At 40.7% G+C, this 23,451-nt stretch overlaps 1 protein-coding gene across 9 annotated transcripts in view; it reads right to left on the minus strand.

The window, feature by feature from the left end:
• The window catches only part of CFAP44 (cilia and flagella associated protein 44), an 80,675-nt gene that overhangs the window by 38,566 nt on the left and 18,658 nt on the right, over positions 1-23,451 (minus strand). For 7 of the 9 annotated variants that reach the window (XR_012642150.1, XM_074974037.1, XM_074974055.1 and 4 more), the window contains 11 exons: positions 23,189-23,405; positions 21,134-21,248; positions 20,622-20,786; positions 19,037-19,192; positions 18,579-18,626; positions 17,504-17,603; positions 16,733-16,827; positions 10,022-10,231; positions 9,425-9,535; positions 2,518-2,670; positions 475-696 (listed from right to left, as the gene is read on the minus strand). Coding sequence is in view for 8 of the 9 variants with exons in the window: in XM_074974037.1 (XP_074830138.1) it covers positions 475-696; positions 2,518-2,670; positions 9,425-9,535; positions 10,022-10,231; positions 16,733-16,827; positions 17,504-17,603; positions 18,579-18,626; positions 19,037-19,192; positions 20,622-20,786; positions 21,134-21,248; positions 23,189-23,405 (1,592 nt within the window). In the remaining variant the exon portion in view is untranslated. The remainder of the gene's footprint in view (positions 1-474; positions 697-2,517; positions 2,671-9,424; positions 9,536-10,021; positions 10,232-16,732; positions 16,828-17,503; positions 17,604-18,578; positions 18,627-19,036; positions 19,193-20,621; positions 20,787-21,133; positions 21,249-23,188; positions 23,406-23,451) is intronic. The other 2 variants (XM_074974018.1, XM_074974009.1) reach the window with 2 other exon arrangements.

Genomic DNA, 23,451 nt, shown 5'->3' on the forward strand with positions numbered 1-23,451 from the left:
AAATGAATTCATTGCAAATGAAAGATGCCAGACTAAAAGCCCCTGGAAACTCTGTTTATCCACAGAATAAGTCCACCATTATCAGTGGAGTTACAAGCATTTGCCATTCCTCTCTGTCCCACCAATGTGCCTCAGTCATGACCACAAGGGACCACCATCTACTAGTGGGGAAAGAGTTTAGTCCTTGGCCTCTCTGTGGAGACCACCAAAAAGAGTGCCATTTGTTGTGAACTGGAATGACACTGTAAAACCATTTCACAAAGACCACTGAGCACTCGCATCAAGCCATTGGTCTTCTTTGAGCACTTGAATATCTTCAAGCATGGGGCACATATGAGCTTGTGTCCTAGAGGAAAAAGACTTTTATTCCAAATACTTTCTCTACGCCATCTAATCCCCAAGTCCATGAATCTTATTGTCTCTACACTTAACAATCCCTTTCTCAAATCAAAAATGAAAGAATATTTAATTTACCAAAGACAGCCAGAATTTCCCTGGTGCTGAATAAAACCCACAGACAATGGGGCTGGGCTCCTGTGGGACATAGATGGGTGGCAGTGGCTCCTCTTTCTTAGGCTCTGCCTCTGGCTCTTCTTCTATCTCAATTCCCATCTCCTGCTGTTTCTTTATCCACTGCAACCTTGCCTTCTCCTCCTCCTGTTTCTTTTTCTCTCTGCGCTCAATCTCCTCTTCCCTCTGTTACAGAACGCAGTGAAAAATGAGTCATGAAACCAATGCACCATTGACTGAAAGGATTTCATGATAAAAATGCTAGAAATTAGGGAAGTATTCCTGGCAACTAAGCAGAGATCAGGCGTGTCTACACAACCCCACAGTGCAGACTATGGGGGTGTGAAATGCAGCACGCACTAAAATGTTGTGCTGCAACTGCCCATACCTGCCCTACTAGCACGAACTAAAAGGTACATGTTTCTCGTTAACAGTCCTTTTTGAAATGTGACTGCATTAACACAAACTAGGTACCTTTTAGTTCAAGCTAGCAGGGACTACATGGAGTAGTTACAGCACAACACTTTGATGCATTCAGCAATTCAGACTCCCGTAGTCTGCACTGCAGGTCCTGTGTAGACAAGCCCCATCATACCTCATTTGAATCCCCACATTCCCTCCTCCTCTTATATTCTGCCTCCAAGGACTAACGAAACAGCAAGCACCCTCCACCAGAGACATGCTAAATGCAGCTTTTCCCAAGCCAATCAATCCTTGTGTTAGCCAGAGGATTTCCTTGACTGCAATGGGAGGTTCTCTATCAACTCATGGACTGGACACACTACTTCTGCAGTGCCCCCAAACTCTGTCCTTTACTTGCCCAAAAGTAAAAGCGACCATGCTGGAGACTTGAATTCAGATTCCCATGTGGCATTGCATTGTTTGTGCTCAAACATAAGTTTAAAGTGAAAACAAAATGTTTGTAATGACCTTCCTTCTGAACACTGAATTGAGGAGTACTGCCATTGCCAATTTATACAATCTTTAAAATCTTCATTTTATTAAAACTTATCTTAGCATAAATAAGTGTCAAATATCACACTATCTTTTCCCAAGGACATATTAGCTTTGTAAGGTAGCCAAAGACATCTCTTCTTCCTGAGTACTGAATTCCTCCTGGCCACTGTGTATGCTGGGGCTTTGCCAGATCTTTAACAAAACATCGAGGTAGTAGTTATAAATCTTTGAAAATATGGTTGAGAATGGAAGTGCCATCACTCAAGAGAGGCAGCTGTGATGTGCTAGACTGAGCACTGATGCTTAGAGTCAGGTAATCAGTGTTCTAATCCTGAGCCTGCCACTGAGTGCTTTTCAATTTCCTAAAATACCCACTAGTGAAAGAGTGTGTAACACCAGTGCTATCTAAGGTGTTGCCCATATTTATACCAGCAGTGAATTTGGCCACACATGTCTTCAAAGGAGCGAGTCCTCACTGAGGAATACATAAATGCAATGCTGACTTCTTTTTTTTTTTATAAGAGTAGTCCATTTACAGTTATCACAGCACACAAAAAAAGTATCAAAAAATTTAACTGGTGAAAAATAACCATTTTTCATGTTTGATTAACTCAAAAGTGACCAAATGCATGTTTATGAAACTGTTTAAAAGAATTTCCTTTGAGGCTGGGATCAAGCATGAGAAATTACAGCTGTAAGGATAATTTTTCTGAAAATTAAAAGACAAAAAATATATTTTTAGAATGGAAGTGACATATTAACTTTAACTCTGCTACCACTAGTATAATCCTGTAATATACATGCATTATAAGCTATGTTATTCCTCAGCTCCACTTTTTATTTCCATGAATTAGTGTTGCAACATATATTTTCCAATTGATGACGCAAAGCCAGGAGTGGTCTGTGCCTGGTCATTCCTTATGAATGGCTCAGCTAGAACCCTGCATTCAGCACTACACAGACTAGCAACTTGAGTGGAGTAGTTTTGCACTCTAGGGATACTGGTAACTGAGGTATGAGAATTTAATTCCCCACAGGACAGTTCTTTACCTTGATCCGGGATTTAATGCTGCAGAAATGGAAATACTGTGTGGGCAGGTCATTGATCTCATAGGTGGATACTGTGTCCTGTTCTCCAAGGATGGGTGCAGGAACCTGAAGAGCAAAGCCATTTTCACAGAGCACAAGCAGCATGCTCTCTGCCTGTAGAACAGCACATAGAACACAACCATTAGACAGACATACGGAACTGGGAGAGAGGCAGAGTAAAGCTAAAGGTCAGAAGTTGTTAAGCCACAAAGTCAAAGGCACCCCAGTCAACATTTATTTTATGTGATTATTTCAATAGACGCATCACCACCAGAAATCAGAGAATATCATTTTAGACTGAGAGCAGCATGATGATGTTTAGTGTCACAAGGAGGCTTGCCCCTTTAAATGAAGCAGGTCCAGTTCCTCTGTGCAAGTACAGGTGCTCCCAACTGGCCAATTAAAAAGACAGAACAGCACCTGGTGCTATAAAGGATCACGGAGAATTAGAGAGGGAGGAGGCTTGTAGGGACGGCTAGATGGGGGGTTTGCTAGCTGACCTCCCAAAGCCAGAGAGGCAGGACCAGAAAGTTAAAGGCAGAAGAGCAGCAGAGGGCATTGTATGCTGACTTCCAAGCCAGAGAGCTGGAGCTGAGGACCAGAAAGGGCTGAAGTTGGGAACAGTGGAAGTACCTACCTGCTTGCCTGTCTGAGATGGGAGGTTAACAGAACAGGGGAAGCAATGGATACTCCACTGGTGAGGATGAACTCCCAGCAGATGGTTTGGGGGATGAGGGTGTCATTCTGCTAGGAAGAGTGGAGATGCACTTGACCTGTAAGGGCTTGGGTGGCTGTCCTGGCAGAAGGCCAGGAGAGGACAGAAGTAGAGCCCAAGGGTGGTGGAGGATGCCAGAGTATGGTATGTGCTATGTTGATGGACTAGCTGTTGTGGGGTTATAAGAACTAGATGCACTGGGGGTGATAAAGGGACTATGTTTTGGGACTTCTGTTATGGATTATTTGCTCTATATTTTTGTAATAAGCCAGCCCCAAGGCAGGGTATTACTGAGGCAAGAGAGACTGTGCGGGGGAAGTCCCTAGGAGCCTGAGAGAGGAAGTGGGACTGAAGACCAGGTGTTAGGGTGCCCTGCTGCAAGGAGGTGCTCAGGGAAGATGGGGAAACATTCACATCTTGTGAGTTTGGCTTCTTTGAAAGATGGTGTGACGCATGACCAGAAAGGGTTAAGCATCCTGCAGGATAAATGACTCAGTTTCAGCCCTTAAAGACATATGGGGAGATAATGTTTGTGTTTTTGTGTATTTACATATATATTGGTAGTGGTCAACAATGTAATCAAACAGTTCCTGTCTATGCTGTATTCCAGGGATTGGCAATGTTTGCCACGCGGCCCGCCAGGGTAAGCCCCCTGGCAGGCTGGGCTGGGTTGTTTACCTGCCGCGTCCACAGGTTTGGCCGATTGCGGCTCCCACTGGCTGCAGTTCGCCGCTCCAGGCCAATGGGGGCTGCGAGAAGCAGCGCGGGCCCAGGGATGTGCTGGCTGCCGCTTTCTGAAGCCCCCATTGGCCTGGAGCAGTGAACTGCGGTTAGTGGGAGCCATAATCAGATGTGGCAGGTAAACAAATCGGCCCGGCCCGCCAGGGAGCTCACCCTTGCAGGCCGTGTGCCAAAGGTTGCCAATCCCTGCTGTATTCTGTTAATTCAGAGATCAAAAGAACATCTTAACATTTAAATGATCTGTAAACATAGGACGTTGCTGTATTCATGTCTCTTTGAAATGTATAGCATATCATCTGCAAATGGTGGGAAAACAGGCAGTTGCCTTATGTTAATCTGTATGAATAATTACCGGGCGATAATTAGGAAATGAGGGTCTATTGTTCGCTGAGGGACTCCAGCCTGTCAAAGGAGGCCTGAATTGTATAAAAGATGTTTGGGTCCCAGTCCCTTTTATCTCAGATCTGCTTAAGCTTTACCAGGGGAATTTTGAGTCGCAAGATTGAGATCCCAGTTCTAAGCTGGAACACCCTGAATATGATATTGGACATTGGATTAAATTCTAAAAGAACTCTTTGCAACTACCGAGCTCACCATCTCTACTACGAAACTGACCTAAGAACTTTATTCATATCTGTTTGTACAAAGATATTTTAACCAATACACTCTCTCTTTTCTTTTTTTTAATAAATCTTAGTTTAGTTAATAAGAATTGGCTGTAAGCGTGTATTTGGGTAAGATCTGAGTTATTCATTAACCTGGTGGGTAATGTGTCCAATCCTTTGGGATTGGTAGAATCTTTTATATGATGAACAAGATTTTCAGTAATCCTCATCATATCTGACTTGGCTGTCTGGGTGGAGGCCTGAGGCTGGGTTACTTTAAGTGAACTGTGTTGTTGGCTTCTGGGCAACTGGTGAGGTAGTAAAGAAGCTGTTTTGTGCTGGCTTGGTAAATCTAAGTATTGGAATATCCACCAGCTTTGGGGATTGTCAGCTCCATTCTTTGCAGTTCACCCTAATTGAGTGACCTCAGCTGGCTCCCCCGGGACTCTGGTCACAGATAGGTCTGAACCAAAAGCTTGTGTCAGAGGTTTTGTTTGAATAAGCAACTGAAAGTTTAGGTGCTTTATCTGTACTATACATATCTCTTATGTCTTTAAGACTGGGATGGAAATCTTGGGGAAAAAAACCTCCAGCTATCTTACAGGATTTCTGGTCCCTGCTAGATCCCTGAAATGCCAGTGTCAGAGGAATAACTGAGGTAGGAGGAAGAATTATCCAAACTTTTTAAATTGCAATAAAAGTCAAGTTTGCATATAGGTGTTTTTCCCCAAAGGAGGCCTCGGGGATGGGGCGGGGGGGGGGGGTCTTTATTTTATCTGAAGTAATTCACCCAGCCCTAATATATGCAAAGGGAGCTAGTTGCAGTTGCTGTGGGAATCAGAACTTAGAATTACATTGCTTTTGTGCACGTAAAATCTGCAGCTAAAAGTTCCATTAATTAAATGTTCATCTTTTAATCTTCTTCACTTATATTAAAGTGAGAAAAATGAAGATACATTTGACAGTTATAACCTAGAAATTATACATGCAAATAAATACACTCTTAGAGGGTTTCTGCACCTAGCAGCAAGGTTGGGATAGATACTTGTCGCTGGTGGGCAGGAGGACAATCAGAAGAGCCTGAGAAGCCAGAGGGAGAAGACATACTGGTGCTTGTCAGGTAAACAGGGAGCAGTTTGCCATCATAGAATGAATCCAAGAGGGCAGCTATGAGCTAATTCCCACCATTATTTAGGCCAGGTCTAGTCTAGATAGGGTTTGCCAGTACAGCTATACTAGTATGTACAGCTATGGTGGCAAACCCCCTGGCAGAGACACAACTTATACCAGCAAAAAAATCCTTTTGCTAGTATAGCTTATATCAGTTCCCCCAAACAAAACAAGCTATACTGGCTAAAGGACTTTTTTGGCCAGTATAACTGCATCTACGCTTATGCTAATAGAGATCAAACGAGATTTGTTTTCATCTGTCTATCTCCTGTAGTTTGCTATTACATTACTTCTACATTATGATATCCTGTAAGTAAATAACCCTAGATCAAAGGTATGTTAATTTGAGATGGTAGTCACATGTTAAAACTTCATAAAAAACTAATGGAATGTTACTTGTATTGTTTTTGCTTATCTATTTCTATTATAATGTGATGGCAGGTAATTACATTATGTATAGTCTTGTAACTAAATAACCCCCTAAATGCAGATGAAGCCTTGGAGAAATGCAAACAAAGAAGAGTGTTAACTTCAAAGCAAGGGCATTGTGTTCAATGGGAAATCACAGACTCAGTCTGTATTTCTTACTCATCAAAACCCATGTGGGTGAAGACACTGTTCAGATTATTTTCTGGAGAAGCTTAAAAATGGATTTCATGGAAAGATCCTGTATTTTTGAACTGTTTGGACACCTACAGGGAAGCATTCCAGATGCAAGGCAGAGTTCCCCAGTGTTATTCTGGGTGACCCTGAGAGGCTTTTGGAAAGCTAGCAGATTACTACATTTGGATTTAAAAACTTTGACTCACCTGTTAATGTATTTTACCTGCTTTAACCTCTAAATAACTCATTTTTTTTCTTAGCTTATAAACCTTTAGTTAGTTTACTAGAGATTTGGCTACCAGTGTGACCAGTGTAAGGTCCAGAGTTCCAATTGATTTGGGGTAAAGGACTGATCCTTTGGGATTGGGAGTAACCTAATGTGATTTTTGGTTTATATAACCTTTTATCACAAACTCCAGTTTGTCTGGATGGCAAGATGGGCTAGAGAGCTTAGGGAGACTCCCTGTGACTCCATGGTAATACTGGTATAGTGATCCAGGAGTGCACATTTGTTACTGGCTTGGTGAAATCTAATTATAGAATGTACCACCAGTTTGGGGTGTCTGCCCTGTTTTCTGACAGTCTGACCTGAGACTGGCACTCTCAGTTGTGAGCCACTCCAGACAGCATGACAATCTACGCTAGGGCTTTTTGCTGGTTTATAAAATTCATAAAGAATCACATACCCCCAACCAACAATATTACCCTGGCAGAAGTTTCTAGGGTGGGCCTGGCCTTATTAAACTTTTGAAATCTTTGTTTTTAATAACAAAATTCTATCTGAATTAGTCATGGACAAACATCAAAGGCACTGGAGCTTGAGTTCAGAGAAACACCCAAGGATTTGCTTTTGGTGCTTTGAAAGCTTTGTTTACAATTGCATATGCCTATTTGAACATGGGCAACAGGCACAGTCAATGTTCAAACCAGTGCTTTTTAAATGAAAACTAAGCCTTAAAAAACAACAAGGAGTACTTGTGGCACCTTAGAGACTAACACATTTATTTGGGCATAAGCTTTTGTGGGCTAAAACCCACTTTATCAGGTGCATGGAGTGGAAAATACAGTAGGAAGAGATAAATACATAGGACATGAAAAGATGGGGGTTGCCTTACCAATTCTAAGGAGACAATTCAATTAAAGTGGGCTATTATCAACAGGAGGAGAAATCACTTTTGTTGTGGTAATCAGGGTGGCCCATTTCAAACAGTTGACAAGAAGATGTGAGTAACAGTATGAAGAAAATTAGCATGGGGAAATTAGTTTTTAGTTCTTGTAGTGACCCATCTACTTCCAGTCTTTATTCAGGCCTAATTTGATGGTGTCCAGTTTGCAAATTAATTCCAGTTCTGCAGGTTCTCGTTGGAGTCTGTTTTTGAAGTTTTTTTGTTGAAGAATTGCCACTTTTAAGTCTGTTATTGAGTGTCCAGGGAGGTTGAAGTGTTCTCCGGCTGGTTTTTGAATGTTATAATTCTTGATGTCTGATTTGTGTCCATTTATTCTTTTGCCTAGAGACTGTCCGGTTTGGCCAATGTACATGGCAGAGGGGCATTGTTGGTACATGATGACATCTATCACATTGGTAGATGTGCATGTGAACGAGCCCCTGATGGTGTGGCTGATGTGGTTAGGTCCTACGATGGTGTCCTATGAATAGATATGTGGACAGAGTTGGCAACGGGGTTTGTTGCAGGGATAGGTTCCTGGGTTAGTGTTTTTGTTTAGTGGTGTGTAGTTGCTGGTGAGTATTTGCTTCAGGTTGGGGGGCTGTCTGTAAGCGAGGACTGGCCTGTCTCCCAAGGTCTGTGAGAGTGAGGAATCATCCTTCAGGATAGGTTGTAGATCCCTGATGATGTGCTGGAGAGGTTTTAGTTGGGGGCTGAAGGTGACGGCTAGTGGCATTCTGTTACTTTCTTTGTTGGGCCTAACAGAATGCCACTAGCCCTTTGCCAACTCTGTCCACATATCTATTCAAGGGACACCATCATAGGACCTAACCACATCAGCCACACCATCAGGGGCTCGTTCACATATACATCTACCAATGTGATATACGCCATCATGTGCCAGTAATGCCCCTCTGCCACGTATACTGGCCAAACTGGACAGACTCTAGGCAAAAGAATAAATAGAGACAAATCAGATGTCAAGAATTATAATATTCAAAAACCAGCTGGAGAACATTTCAACCTCTCTGGACGCTCAATAACAGACTTAAAAGTGGCAATTCTTCAACAAAAAAACTTCAAAAACAGACTCCAACGAGAACCTGCAGAACTGGAATTAATTTGCCACCCAAACACCATCAAATTAGGCCTGAATAAGACTGGAAGTAGATGGGTCACTACAAGAACTAAAAACTAATTTCCCCATGCTAATTTTCCTCATACTGTTACTCACATCTTCTTGTCAACTGTTTGAAATGGGCCACCCTGATTACCACTACAAAAGTGATTTCTCCTCCTGTTGATAATAGCCCACTTTAATTGAATTGTCTCCTTAGAATTGGTAAGGCAGCTCCCATCTTTTCATGTCCTATGTATATTTATCATCCTACTGTATTTTCCACTCCATGCATCTGATGAAGTGGGTTTTAGCCCACGAAAGCTTATTCCCAAATAAATGTGTTAGTCTCTAAGGTGCCACAAGTACTCCTCATTGTTTTTGCTGACATAGACTAACACGGCTACAACTCTTAAGACTTAAAAGTTTCACTCGCGGATGCAAAGGCTTGTTTCTCACACAGGGGCAAGTCAAGGTGGTAGCCAAGTTTTTGATGGCTTCCAGGTGATCCTGCACTCTGTTGCTCAGGTCCAAAACACTCTTAAGTGATTGCACTGAAGGACAATTCTGTTTAGTAATAGCTCTTATCCTGATATGGCATGAAGCTTTTGGCAGCAAAGTGTCTGTAATACATTGCTTAGATGAGGATTCTTCATCCTTAAGATAACAATGTAGGATATAACATCAGTGTGTTGAAACAGCGTCTTTTAAAAATAAGATCCAAGCACCAGGAAAAACATTCACCACTCACGTGAGAAAGTGGAGACCACTGTAATGCCTGCACAGGCCCAGGGACACAAATGTATCCAATTGGCTCATATTTGTCTTCAACAGCAAAGAAGAAGACTGTTTTGTCTTTACTCTGAGAAAGAAAAGAAGATAGATAACAAAAAGCATGCATTTCAAGGCTCTCTAATCATTTCACATACTTGCCAACTTCAAATAAGCACATACTCCTCACCTCAATGCCATGCATTCCCATTATTTGTCAGCCAATACAATTCCCTACTAACTGGATAGATAATCTACTTAGACCCACCACAGATACAGAAAATCAGTTAATTCTAGGCACTAAGTTATCCTCTCCCAAGTGCTTTGGGATCTTTTCTCCCTGAGCCTCTCCTGCTTTTGCAGGGGTCTTACCCTGTAGTCCATACAACCCTTGATCTCCATGGTCCACGTGACAGCAGATGTTATTTCCTGCAATGGCTAAGAGGAGATCACAAGAAAAGCCTCCTTGAGGCAGGTATGATTGGATAAATCAATAAATAAGCACAATCATGTCACCTTAAAATAGATTTATATTTTTGGCTTAATAAAAACAATTCAGTGAATAAGTCAGACATACCCCCGTGGCAAGTACTTCCCCATTTCGTTCATATGCCAAGGCTGTAACTGCAGCAGTGTGGGGTTTAAAAGCTTGTTTCAGACGCATCTCTGCATTCCCTACATTGGTCCATCCTGCAACAATGGCGAGTCCCCTGGGATCATAAACTTCAATAATGCGAACAACGCCATCTTCAAACCCAACAGCAATTAGACCTCCTTTGGGATTTACCTGTGCATAATGAAATTAAAAAACACTTGCATCTTCAGGCAGAAGAAAAAATTTGTAGACTCCAAGGCCAGGAGAGACAAGTGTGATCACCTAGTTTAACCTACATACCACAGATCATATCTTCCTCAAAATAATTCCTGTTTGAACTAAAGCATATCTTTTAGAAAAACACCGAATCTTGATTTTAGCCACCACAAACCTCGGTAAGTTGTTCCAATGGTTAATTACACTCATGGTTAAAAATGTACACCTTATTTCCACTCTGAATTTGTCTAGCTTCAACCTACAGCCATTGAATCTTGTTATAGCTTTGTCCGCTAGATTGAAGAGCCCACTATCAAATATTCCCATAGCAGTTGCACCAGTGCCAAATACAGAAGTAATATAACCTCTGTACTCCTACTCAATATTCCCATTTATGTATCCAGGGACTGCGTTAGTTCTTGTTACCATATCATCACACTTTGAGCTCAGCTTCAGCTGACTATACACCATGACCCCCACATCTTTTACGGAATCACTGCTTCTCAGGATAGAGTGCCCCATCCTGTAAGTATGGCCTACATTCTTTGTTCATAGATGTATAACCTTACATTTGGCCATATTAAAACACATTGTTCGCTATCAACCAGTTTACCATTAGAACAACATAAGAATGACCATACTGAGTCAGACCAATGATCCATCTAGCCCAGTATACCATCTTCCAACAGTGGCCAGAGGTCCTTCAGAGGTAATAAAGAGAACAGGGCAGTTATTGAGGGATCCATCTACCCCCTGTCCTCCACCCTCTGGCAGTCAGAGGTTAGGGACATCCAAAGCATGAAGTTGCATCCCTGACCATGTTGGCTAATAGCCATGGATGGACCTATTCTCCATTAAGTTACCCAATTTTTTTTTTAACCCAGTTATGGTTTTGGCCTTCACAACATCCCATGGCAACAAGTTCCACAGGTTGGCTGTTTAGTTCCTTAAGTTAGTTTTTAACCTGACGCCTATTAATTTCATTGAGTGACCCCTAGTTCTTGTGATATGTGAAGAGGTAAATAACACCTCTTTATTCACTTTCTCCACACCATTCATGATTTTATAAACCTCTATCATATCCCCCCTCAGTCGTCTCCTTTCTAAGACGAATAATACAAATCTTTTAAATCTTTCTTCTTATTGAAGCTGTTCCATACCCCTGATAACTTTTGTTGGCCTTCTCTGTATCTTTTCCAATTCTAATATATATTTTTTGAGATGGGGCAACTAAAAGTAGACATAGTATTCCAGGTGTGGGTGCACCATGGATTTATATAGTGGCATTATGATATTTCCTGTCTTACCTGTTCCTTTCCCAATGGTTCCTAACATTGTTAGTGTTTTTGATGGTTATTGCACATTAAGCACATGTTTTCAGAGAACTATCCACAAGGACTCCAAGATCTCTTTCTTGAGTGGCAACAGCTAATTTAGACCCCCATCGTTTTATATGTAAAGTTGGGATTATGTTTTCCAGAGTGCATTACTTTGCATTTATCAACAATGAATTTCATCTGCCATTTTATTACGCAATCACCCTGTTTTGTGAGATCCCTTCGTAATTCTGCAGTCTGCTTTAGACTTAACTATTTTGAGTAATTTTATATTGTCTGCTAATTTTGCAACCATTTAGTGATCCATGAGTGGACCTTTCCTCTTATGACATAACTACTTACTTTGCTTAAGAGCCTTTGGGGAGGGACCTCGTTGAAGGCTTTCTGAAAATCCAAGTACACTGTATTCACTGGATCACCTTTGTCTACGTATTTGTTGATCCCCTCAAAGAATTCTAATAGATTGGTGAGGCACGATTTCCCTTTACAAAAGCTGTGTTGACTCTTCCCCAACGTATCATGTTCATCTACATGTCTGATAATTCTGTTCTTCACTATAGCTTCAACCAATTTCCTGGTATGGAAATTAGGCTTACTGGCCTGTAATTATCAGGATCGACTTTGGAGACTCTTAAAAATCAGTGTTAGATTATCTATCCTCCAGTCATCTGAACAGAGATTGACTTAAGCAACAGGTTACATATACCACAGTTGGTAGTTCTGCAATTTCATATTGAGCTCCTTCAGAACTCTTAGGTGAATACCATCTGGTTCTGATGACTTACTACCATTTATTTAATTTATCAATTCTTTCAAAACCTTCTCTACTGACACCTCAACCCGGGACAGCTCTTGAGATCTGCCACTCGAAAGAATGGCTCCAGTGTAGGAATCTCCCTCACATCCTCTGCAGTGAAGAACAATGCAAGAATTCATTTAGTTTTTCTGCAATAGCCTTGTCTTCCTTGAGAGTTCCTTTAGCACCTTGATCATCCAGTGGCCCCATTGATTGTATGGCAGGCTTCTTGCCCTTCCTGCTTCTGACATAGTTTAAAAAAAATGCTGTTATATTTTGGGTCTTTTGCTAGTTGCTCTTCAAATTCTTTTTTGGCCTGCTTAATTATACTTTTATCCTTGACTTGCCAGAGTTTATGCTCCTTTCTATCTTCCTCAGTAGGATTTGACTTCCAGTTCTACCAAGCGATCCAGATCACTTTGCATCAGTGACTTGTATTCTTCATTATTTACCACTCCCCTAATCTGTGTGTCATCTGCAAACTTTCTCGGTGATGATTTTGTTTCCTTCCAGGTCATTAATAATAATGTTAAATAGCATAGGGCAAAAACTAATCACTGTGGGGCCCCATTAGAAACATGGTCTCTGTGTGTATATAATGTCTTCTGCAGTTTCCACGATATGCTATGCATCCGATGAAGTGAGCTGTAGCTCACGAAAGCTCATGCTCAAATAAACTGATTAGTCTCTAAGGTGCCACAAGTACTCCTTTTCTTTTTTCTTTTTACGAATACAGACTAACATGGCTGTTACTCTGAAACCTGTCATTAGAAACACACCTGCTCAATGATGAATCCCCATATATAATTATATATGAGATCTGTCAGTCTATTATTAATCCATTTAATGTGTCCCATGTTCATTTTGTATTCTAATTTTTAATCAAAACATTGTGCAGTACCACGTCAAATGCCTTAATGAAGTACATTATATTGAGACCATTGCCTTTATCAACCAAATATGCATTTTCATTAAAAAAATTAAGCTAGTTTGATAGGGTCAATTTTCCATAAATCTATGCTGATTGGCATTAATAAAACATTAGAGGATAATTTAATTTAATCAAGTCCCATATCAGCTACTCCATTATTTTACCTGGGATCAACATCAGGCTGATATTGAGAAACTATATAGCACACAGCTCTAGAGTTAACATATACTCCATCTCATAAATCATTTTATATGGAGTTTCTGTTGTCCACATATATGAAGGAAAGAGTCACATGGAGAGAACATGGTTTAATTTTAAAAGCTTAGTAGTCTTTAGCGATGCTACATACCACCATGGAAAATGAGCTTTGATTTTGATGTCAGGCCAGAGGGGACTCACATGCTTGTAACTCACAGGACAGTGGCGTAAGAACATAAGAACAGCCATACTAGGTCAGACCAAAGGTCAGAAGACAGGATACTTGGCTAGATGGACAGTGGCCAATGCCAGGTGCCCCAGGGGGAATGAACAGAACAGGGCAATCATCAAGTGATCCATCGCCTGTCGCCCATTCTCAGCTTCTGGCAAACAGAGGCTAGGGACACTATCTGAACCAGCAGCAGCTTTTAAATATCTCCTCCCTAAAAAGAATATTAGATGATCCTAGACAAATAAATGGCTCATAGCATATGATATAAATTGACTTACTTTCATTGACTGGCTACTTGCAGTAGGAACTTACATACCAGGCTCAGTCCTTTTATCCATCTAGCCAAGTATTCTCCCTCAGGCAGTGTTCAGATACCAATACTTCAAAGGAAACTGAATGAAAATGTTCTAGGATGCACTATGGGCCAGATTTACAAAGGTATTTGGGCACTTAAAGATGCAGAGAGGCACCTAGTGGGATTTAAGCATAAGTAGGTAAGGTGCCTAATTCCCATTGACTTTCAATGAGAGTTAGGTACCTAGCTGCATCTTTAAAAGTATCTGTTTACCCTTGTAAATCTGGCCATGAGTATAGTGCTGTATATTTGTAGGACCCAACCAGCTTACTCCATAAGCACACAGTAGGTCACCTAAATATAGTCATAAGATTGCATAGCACAAATGCTCTTGAAAGCATAGTGCTAAAGCCACCCTACCCTTTAAAAATCAAGGTACAGTATTTCTCTCTCTGACTTCCTGTATAAGTGAACTCTGCAGGCTTACTATAAATGTTTCCTCAAAAACATGTCAACACAAGAGTTTAACTCAAGTTAATTGATTGCCAGTTAACTCAAGTTAGCTAATATGTTTTTAAAAGGTAATATAGACACTCCACAAATGTTCAGTCCTGGTCACAATCATCTGTGGAATGTCTAAACCTGTTAGCTAACTCAAGTTAATTGGCAATTGTGATGAGGTGGACTAGGCCCTTAGGCCCCCTGTTCAAGGCCTCGCAGCTTGCCACACCCCGCCCCAGAAAAGGGCAGTGGAGAGAGTCCTCCAAGCTGCTGAGAGAGGTTGCATGGGACACAGCCAATCAGGAAAGAGGCTGCAGGGAGCAGCCAATCAGGGCCCAACAGGCTAGTATAAAAGAGCTAGAGGGCCAGAGTAAGTGCAGTTGCTGCCTGGAGCCAGAGGAGGGAACATGGTGTTCCTGGTTTGCCAAAGGACCTTGGACAGAGCAGTTGCTGGCAGGAACCAGGGGAGCAAGAAGGGGCTCCTGGCCGGCTGCTGGGACTCAATCAGGAAAAGGCCCTGAGGTAAGGGTGAATAATGTGCTGGGACCATGGGGAGGTGGCCCAGGGAATCATAGCAGCAACACAATTTAGTTAAAGAGATGTGGCGGATGCCTGCTATCTGTAAGATCCCTGGGTTGTAACTTGGAGTCGTGGGCAGACACAGGTCCCCATACCCATTTGCCACTGGGGAAGTAGTCTGGACTTTGATGCACCCCAAGAATGGGACCTGAACTGTTTAGTGGGCTCAGAGAGGGCAAAGATGTTGCCTCCATGGAGGGAACTCTGGGGGGGGGGGCTGATATCAGGGCCAAGACTATTTAAAGACTGCTGGACTAAATAAGGACATGAGCCCAGGGATGGCTTCCAAAAGACACTGACCAACCAAGGAGTACTGGAATAGGCCCCGTTGGACTTGTACCATGAAAGGGGTTTATCTGTCTGTTGTTTCACATACAAACTGTGTGTGACTCAGCCAGAGGGCTGAGTTGCTGAAGACTCAGTGCAAGGCAGAGAGAAAGTGCAAGCACACACACTCTGCCAAGGGGGCTGTGACACAGGGCCAGAAAGGATTAAGCAACCAGCAGGCTAAATGACCCAAATTCAACCTTTAGAGACTTGTTAGAAAAGTATATAAATGGTAATTAGGGTCATTTCATGTTTGATAGACTAGAGCTTTGAAATGCAAACCTGTATTGTTACAGAATTAGAGGTAATACTGATTGTATGTGTTTATTTATATCTTGTTAGATGTAAACAGATGGTTCCTGTCTATTACTATACCCATTGATTCAGAGATCTAAAGGGAATATTAACATTTAGATGAAACTTGGGTGTAATAATGTCATTGTCTATATTTCTCTTTGAAGTCTGTAGTAAATTGTCTATGAACTGCTTAATGGATAATTACCTTATGCTGATGAATGCAACTAGTTACTTGTGTATACATAGGAAATAGGTAGTTTTACTACGAAGCAGCTATTCTTCACCCGAGGGATACCTGCTGTCAAGAGGCTATCAGAGACTGCCAGTGATCTATATAAAGAAATCTTGGGTGCTGATCCTTTTATCTCAGATCTGCTTAAGCTTCATCAGGGGAAGTTTGAGTCGCAACACTGAGGTATCCAGTCCCATCTGGATCACCCTGATATTGGACTGTAACCTATGGACTAATTCTGAAAGGATGTTTTGCACCTCTAAAGCTCATCATCTCTACTATGAAACTGACCTAAGAACTTTATTCATATCTGTATGTATAAGGATCTTTTAACCAATACTTTCTCTTTTTAATAAAGCTTAGTTTAGTTAATAAGAATTGGCTGTAAGTGTGTATTTGGGCAAGATCTGAGACAATGATTAACCTGGTGGGTAATATGTCTAATCCTTTGGGACTGGTAGGACCTTTTTATATGGTTAACAAGATTTTTAGTAATCCTCCTCATATTTGACTTGGCTGTCTGGCTGGGAACTCGAGGCTGGGTTGCTTTAAGAGAACTGTATTTCTGGCTTCTGGGTAACTAGTAAGGTATTGTGGAAGCTGTTTTGTTGCTCGCTTGGTGACTCCGAGGGCAAGTTGGCAAGTAATTTCATTAAAATCCTGCATCATGAACATGTGTGATGGCTATGAAATAGCCACATTATGAACCCTTTGTGAATCCATGTTAACACACTGCAGTAGGGTAAACTTACCACTCGGGGTGCCCAAGTCAGTGCTGTTCCTCCCTGTTTAAACTTAATCTCAGTCAACTGGCAATTACCAATGAAATCATAGATACGCACTGAGTCTGTGTAAGACAGATGGGAGGGGGGTGGAAAGGAGACAGGTTAATGCAGACAATTTTTTCTTGGAAGACTACTTGTTAAGATAACATCCATGAACTGGCCAATATTCCTTCCCTGTCTAACAAGTGCTAAAGTGAAGTGCTAAAGGCTTGCTCAGGCACACTTTCATAAATTAAACAAATGTCCATAGTCTGAGCTAAACTATTAATGAGGACATGATGGCTGTTGTAATTGCCAAGAAAGGCACAAGTATTAATACTCAGAATTATTTATACAGTGCCATAAATGTATATGATGCATTATAAAACACTGTTGTTGAGCCACTGAGTCTGGAATATGAAAGCTGTTTAAACAAAATTCTCCCCTTTTCTGTTTCACAGTGAACAGCATTTATAAAACTTCACAGTGAGACTTTCTTTAATTGAAAACCTAATTCTTGAGATCAGACACTCCTTGCACTTTACTTGGCTTCAACCCATTAATGATCTGTTCTAATTATTTAAAAAACTGTCCCCAGGAATAATGACCACCTGGTAGGTACCTTTACAAAGAAAAGACACACTTCCACTACAACTGTGAACTAAACACATTAGTTTAAAACTGAATAATTCCACAATGAGCCTGACAGCTGTAACCCTGCCCTTACAAGTTAACCGCTTAGGGAAGAGTTGTACTTACGGTCAAGTGCAGTAGTGGCCATGAGATATGTGACAGGAGAGACACCCATGGCTTCAATCTTTCCAGAGTGAAACGTAAACAGGCACTCTGGATCATGGGTCTACAGAGAAATCAGAACAGAGGTCTGCTACATTCAGAGACTGACCACATGGCTTGAAATGCCTCATCAACATAAAATGGACACCTAAAATAAATATGCAAAAATCTACCCTACACCTATTGCTTGCAAAAATGTGGTACCCATGAATACAGTTCCCTTTTTGTACCTGCAAATGCTCATTTTGATTGTACAACAGGTGCACAAGCAAATTTGTACAGGCATATTAAGCACCTGCATTTAAAAATAAAGGCAAATAACATATTATATTGAGAGGCACACTGCCTGGAGATCAAATTTATAATAGAAAACTATTGCTCTGAAGGCTGAGAAAATGACCTTAAGCCAAGGGCTTTATATTTTACTGGAAGCCTTTTTCCAACCCAAGGAGGAAAAATAGGTTTCCCTATATACTCATGTATTTATTATACATTTTAGGCATATATTTTTGCCATACTAGTGCTGCGGCTTCATTCATCTGCTGCTACAGGGTCTGCTTGATGGAATTTTTGATCATACACTAAGTGTCTGTTTTAACTTTTCTGCTCATGTGACCCTCTCCTACAGCAGTAATAGTAGCAATCAGTTTGATCAAACGTACAGAGATGTGAATGTTGTCCTCAGCGTCATCTAGATGCAACACTGATGGGCACTTCAGAAATACCTATCCACACAGGTTGTAGTAGCAGCCCTCACATTAACATCTCATATTAATATCCATCACTCCTCACCCTTTGAGAATCAGGCCCCTTTAAGGTAGCTCCAGTTTAGCAATCAACAATTAAGGGACCCAAAATCAATAGTTACCTTTGAAAATCTTGGCTAATAACTGTAATCAGTGAAGATAAATCCTAAAGATGTGCCTCATAATCATACTAAATCCTCAGCTGTACAGTTGGTCAAAAGTTGGATGGCATTGTGTGGCCACACAGTGTAATTAAAGGAACTTGAAAAAAAGGGGGTGGGAATAAAACTTACGACATTTGAAAAACTCAGATCAAGCTTCCAGATGGCTCCATTGGAATCCTAGAGAAATAAATATTTAAAACCTGAATGTTCTTTCAAATTAAGTTTGAAAATAGCATCAGTCCTTGTAATGCCTTACAAATACTGTAAGTAAGAATCTCAATCATCTGGAAGAAACAGGATTTAGACTTCAGAGAGTGCGATGTCAATTTCACCTCAGCAGCAGAACAGGGCAATGAAGCCTGGGAATGACACTTTCAAATTCTCCCACTCCCATGTAGCTCCCACTCTCAAAGCTGGAAGAGACACTCAAATGTTATTCTACTCTAAAAATAATCAAGGGAAGACAGGGTACTAATTCTACAAGAAAAATCAGATTGCTTCACAGCAGATTTCCTCTGGCAATGCATCACCACATGCCTCATCCAATATTGCTCTACACAGCTGATAAGGATGCAAATAGGTCTTACCTGAGCATACCAAATGGGCTGTCCAAGTTCATGAATTTTCATGATCGAGCTCAAATTGACATTCTTGCCAACGAGAAGTTCATTCATATGGTCCATCTCTAGTAGACCCGTGTCATCCACAGAATCAGCTGCATCTATCGTCTCAAAGTCCCACACCTTCAAGCAGTTGGAAGTGAACAGATCAGCCTTCATTAATCCAAACGCCAACACATCTCACATTAACACACACAATGGCAATATAAAATCAAATGATAAGAATCCAAGGGAATGGGTGGCTCAGGATATAGAATAGGGAGCCTGTCATGTCCACATCACTGGCTTGAATATGACCTGGAGCAGTGACAATCAGAGGCTGTTACCATCTAGCGTCTGTTCAGTGGCCCATGTAAAATGTGTTTATAGGTCTCAATCCAATTCCTAAAGGACAATTACCCATATCCCAAAAATCATTAACTACAATTGGCACTACTTAGTACCCATGTTGGCAGTGTCACAACGAGGGAGAGTAAAACTGCCTCCTAGAGGTTGTCTCTACTGAGACAGTGTGGAAGGACGGAATGAGAGAGCTTGCACCTCCTCTGTCTGCTCTGTGGATAAAGAGCAGCTTTTGCTTTCCAGATCTGCCAGTCCAGCACCCTTTCGCCAGGATGATATTTACATAAAGAATACCATCAATGTTTAAAAAAAAAAAAAAAAAATCCAAACCAAAAACCTCATCTGAAACTTTTTTCCCTACAGCTGTAACCACTGCCTATAATTACTATAACTGAAAGATTAGTTGGAAAAAAGACTTTTTTCACTTTGTTTATTTTGAGCATTTAACAGTAATTTGTCTGCTGTCAGTTTCCCATTGTTTGGGTCTCTTGTGCAGCAATAGGGGAGGTTACTAAAACTAAAAACAAACAAACATAAAATAGGGAAATGATTGTAAAACCCATAAACTGGCAAGTAGAATCAGAAGCAGACATAGAACTTAAGACTCCTTTTAACTCATTTTTAAAAATTGGTTTGATTTTTAAGTTGAGGGTGCCACATTATTTATTTTTCTTTCATAGGGGTTTGTTGCTCAGTTGAAATGGATACATCTTTGAGATAAAATGACAGAGGTGCTAACTAATTACACAAATGCCTTAAGCGTTCACATGATCAGAAATAATTTCAAATACCACTGTGATTTATCCTTTGAAATAGTATGTGACATGTTAACAAGGCCTGAAAATGACTAACATAAACCTAAGCTACACAACCCCCCACCCCCAAAGTTAGAATGTGAGGGGAAATAAAACTTGTTAAAGACATCGAAATTTACTCTGATCTATTAGCGCACAGAAGGGATTTCTGTAACATTAGCAGGCACAGAAAGTTATTTAAATGTGATCTGATCCAAACATCTACATTGTGGAAAGAGATCTGCTTCTATCAAGTTCCTTCTCAAAATTCATTAGACAGTGATTACGGAGAGAAACTCCCACAATAGATTACTCCCGTTACAACATACAGGCTAACAATTACTTCCCTTTCCACCTGTTAACAAGACTCTGTATACCAAATATGCATCCACACTATTAAAGAAAAAAACACTCACCCTAATGTAGCCATCTCCTCCAACAGTGACCAGCTCTCCCTCATCCAGAACTAACTGATTAACAGGGCCATTGTGACAGGGTCTATGTCCAGTTCGACAGAGCTCTACTTTGATAAGGCCCCCTTCCCAAAGCAGCAAGTTGCCCCATTCAGATCCAGAGATAACCTTCCATGCAAGTGAAGAGGAATACATGAGTGTTGTAACATATCAATGCACAGATATTGGAGAGAGACTGGTGAATATCTTAGCTCACTATAGCCTTTACTTTAAATTAAGAAAGCTCATTTGTCTGAGAATCACAATAATAATGGATACTTTTAAACTGCTAAATAAGCCAATTTATTGCCAATTAATGTCAATATTAGATTCACAGCTGCATATTTGATTATATATAGAAGGCCTAATCCAAAGCACTCTGAAGTGAACGGGAAGACTCCCATTGACTTCAACTGACCTTTGTTCAGTCCCTGAGAGGGAGAAAGAAAACAGTTGTACTCATTCACTCTACTTACCTTCCCATCAGGCAGCTCTACATACCCTACAATGTCAGTCACAGCTGTTTTACCAAACCTTCCCAATGCTCCCTGTAGCTTGAGCCCAGTGAATGTATGGGCCATCTTCCAGAACCTGAGCACAGAAAACAGTCTTTGGGGTTACACCTGACATTGTATTTAGAAAGTATTGTATCATACATGGGTATATCCAATCTGTGGACTACTCATTTAATTATATTTAAATAAAGGGTTTTAGTTTTTAAAAATTAGCCTCATTCAGCACATATAAAGTTTTATCTATCTAGTTGGGGTTTTTTGTTACTGAGTGGAACTGAAATGCCCCAACAAGATGACTAGGTCACCAAACCCACCTTGATCCCAGTCAGGTGTTTATTATACACCACAGCCACCCTCCCCCCCACCAAAAAAACCCCAAACTTTCCCTTCACCTACTTCCATGAAAAACCTAGAAAAATATGGGCAGGAGAAGATAGGGAGACTAATATTTAAATAGATGCTAAATCAATTTATATATCCATCTTGCAATACTTTCCATATTTACTTGAGGAAGCCTACTTTTCTCTCTGGTTGGTCTCCAATGTAGGATGCTCACCTGTTGAAATCCTGTGGATAACTTCTCCACTGGATTCCATTTTGTGTAACACTGTGGACTTCAATGGGGTTGCATTAATCTAAATGAGCCAGAATTTGGCCCTGTATCTCCAAAGTTACTTCTAACAAAGCATGCAGAAATGTTATAGAAATACAAGAGAATGATATGAATGATAAAAGATAAATGATATAGAAATACAAGAGAATGAATCCACTGTAGACAAACTATCGTTTCCTATTTCAATTAGAGATGGTCCAAGTTTGTGGTATGTGGATCAGGATCCAGATTATATTTAGACTATGTCTTGGGACCATGCTATAACTGAGGTCAAATCAGGGCTAGGGATCAAGTATAGATTGTATGGCACTGAAATATTTCAAGCTGTTTTTAATGACATTTTAGCTCAAAATGGAAAAAAAATCTCACCAGACATGTTATTTTGTGAGATTTCAACCATCAATAAATTCTCATCAGTTTAGACCTTGGAAATAAACCCCTTCTGGGTTTAGATCCAAATTGGAACCAAATTGCAGGTATGGGTTTGGTTCTAGGGATTTTTATTTGATTCCTCTGTAAAATTCAAAGGTATTTGGATTCATCATTGCTAGTATTTATTATTTGTAACTCAGTACCACACCTGTCATCTATTGTGCTTGGTACTGTACAAGTAGGACAAAAAGATGGTCCCTATCCCCAAAAAGCATAATGCTTTGGTCCATTTTTAATTACAATAGGTACCCAGATTTACCTATAAAACAGACTGTATCTTAAAGATCTTTCACAATTTGCAAAGAATATTTTTTAGTAAGGCTCCCCTTGCTGTTCCTTTCTGGCGCTCTTGTGGGCTGTTTTGACCATGCTTTGTGATTAGTTCTTAAAACTGACCAAACCGCATGCGTCAGCCCACTTCACAAAGTCAAAAAGAGGCCAACAGGCAAGAAGCCCAGAATTCAGAGAAGAGCCATGTGCTGACCCAACAGCTAGAACAGAGGTTGATATATAAATATTTCTTTTTTAAATAGTTCTCCGCATTCCCAATGCACTTTTGAAGATCAACAGTGGAGCAGTTTATTGGGCATACCATTACCAAACAACAAAAAATTCTTAACTGTCAGGGCAGTTAAGCACTGGAACAAATTGCCTAGGGAGGTTGTGGAATCTCCATCACTGGAGGTTTTAAAGAACAGGTTAGACAAACACATGTCAGGGATGGCTTAAATACTTAGTCATGCCTCGGTGCAGAGGACTGGACTAGATGACCTATCGAGATCCCTTCCAATCCTACATTTCTATTATCTCTTTTGGAAAGCAGAGGTTTCAACATTTGTATTGCTAAGCAGAACACTGTTCCCCATTGTTGTGCACCCGTTAACAATCATATTGTTATTAGTCAATCATTTTGTAAGTTTCATGATTTTTTTAGTTACTTCCCATCAACTGATGTTAGTGAACCAACCTACTTGATGTGTCCTGATCCAGAAGTGGTGAGTTGCTCTTCATTTTCAGGAGAGAATGTGACCTTATAAACATCCTGTGAAAAAGCCTTTGACCTCAGCACAATCTTTTCCTGTTTCCAATCCCAGATTGTCAACATGTAGTCAGGGCTGCTCCCAACGCTGGCCAGTAACGTTCCATAATGGTTAAAATCAGCAAATGCATAGGCTTCCTCAGTCCCACCTGGAAGGAGAGATGTCCACAAAGAAAAGTTGCTTAAAAAGAGCTC

Source organism: Natator depressus, chromosome 1 (assembly GCF_965152275.1).
Source record: "Natator depressus isolate rNatDep1 chromosome 1, rNatDep2.hap1, whole genome shotgun sequence".
Taxonomy (NCBI): domain Eukaryota; kingdom Metazoa; phylum Chordata; order Testudines; family Cheloniidae; genus Natator; species Natator depressus.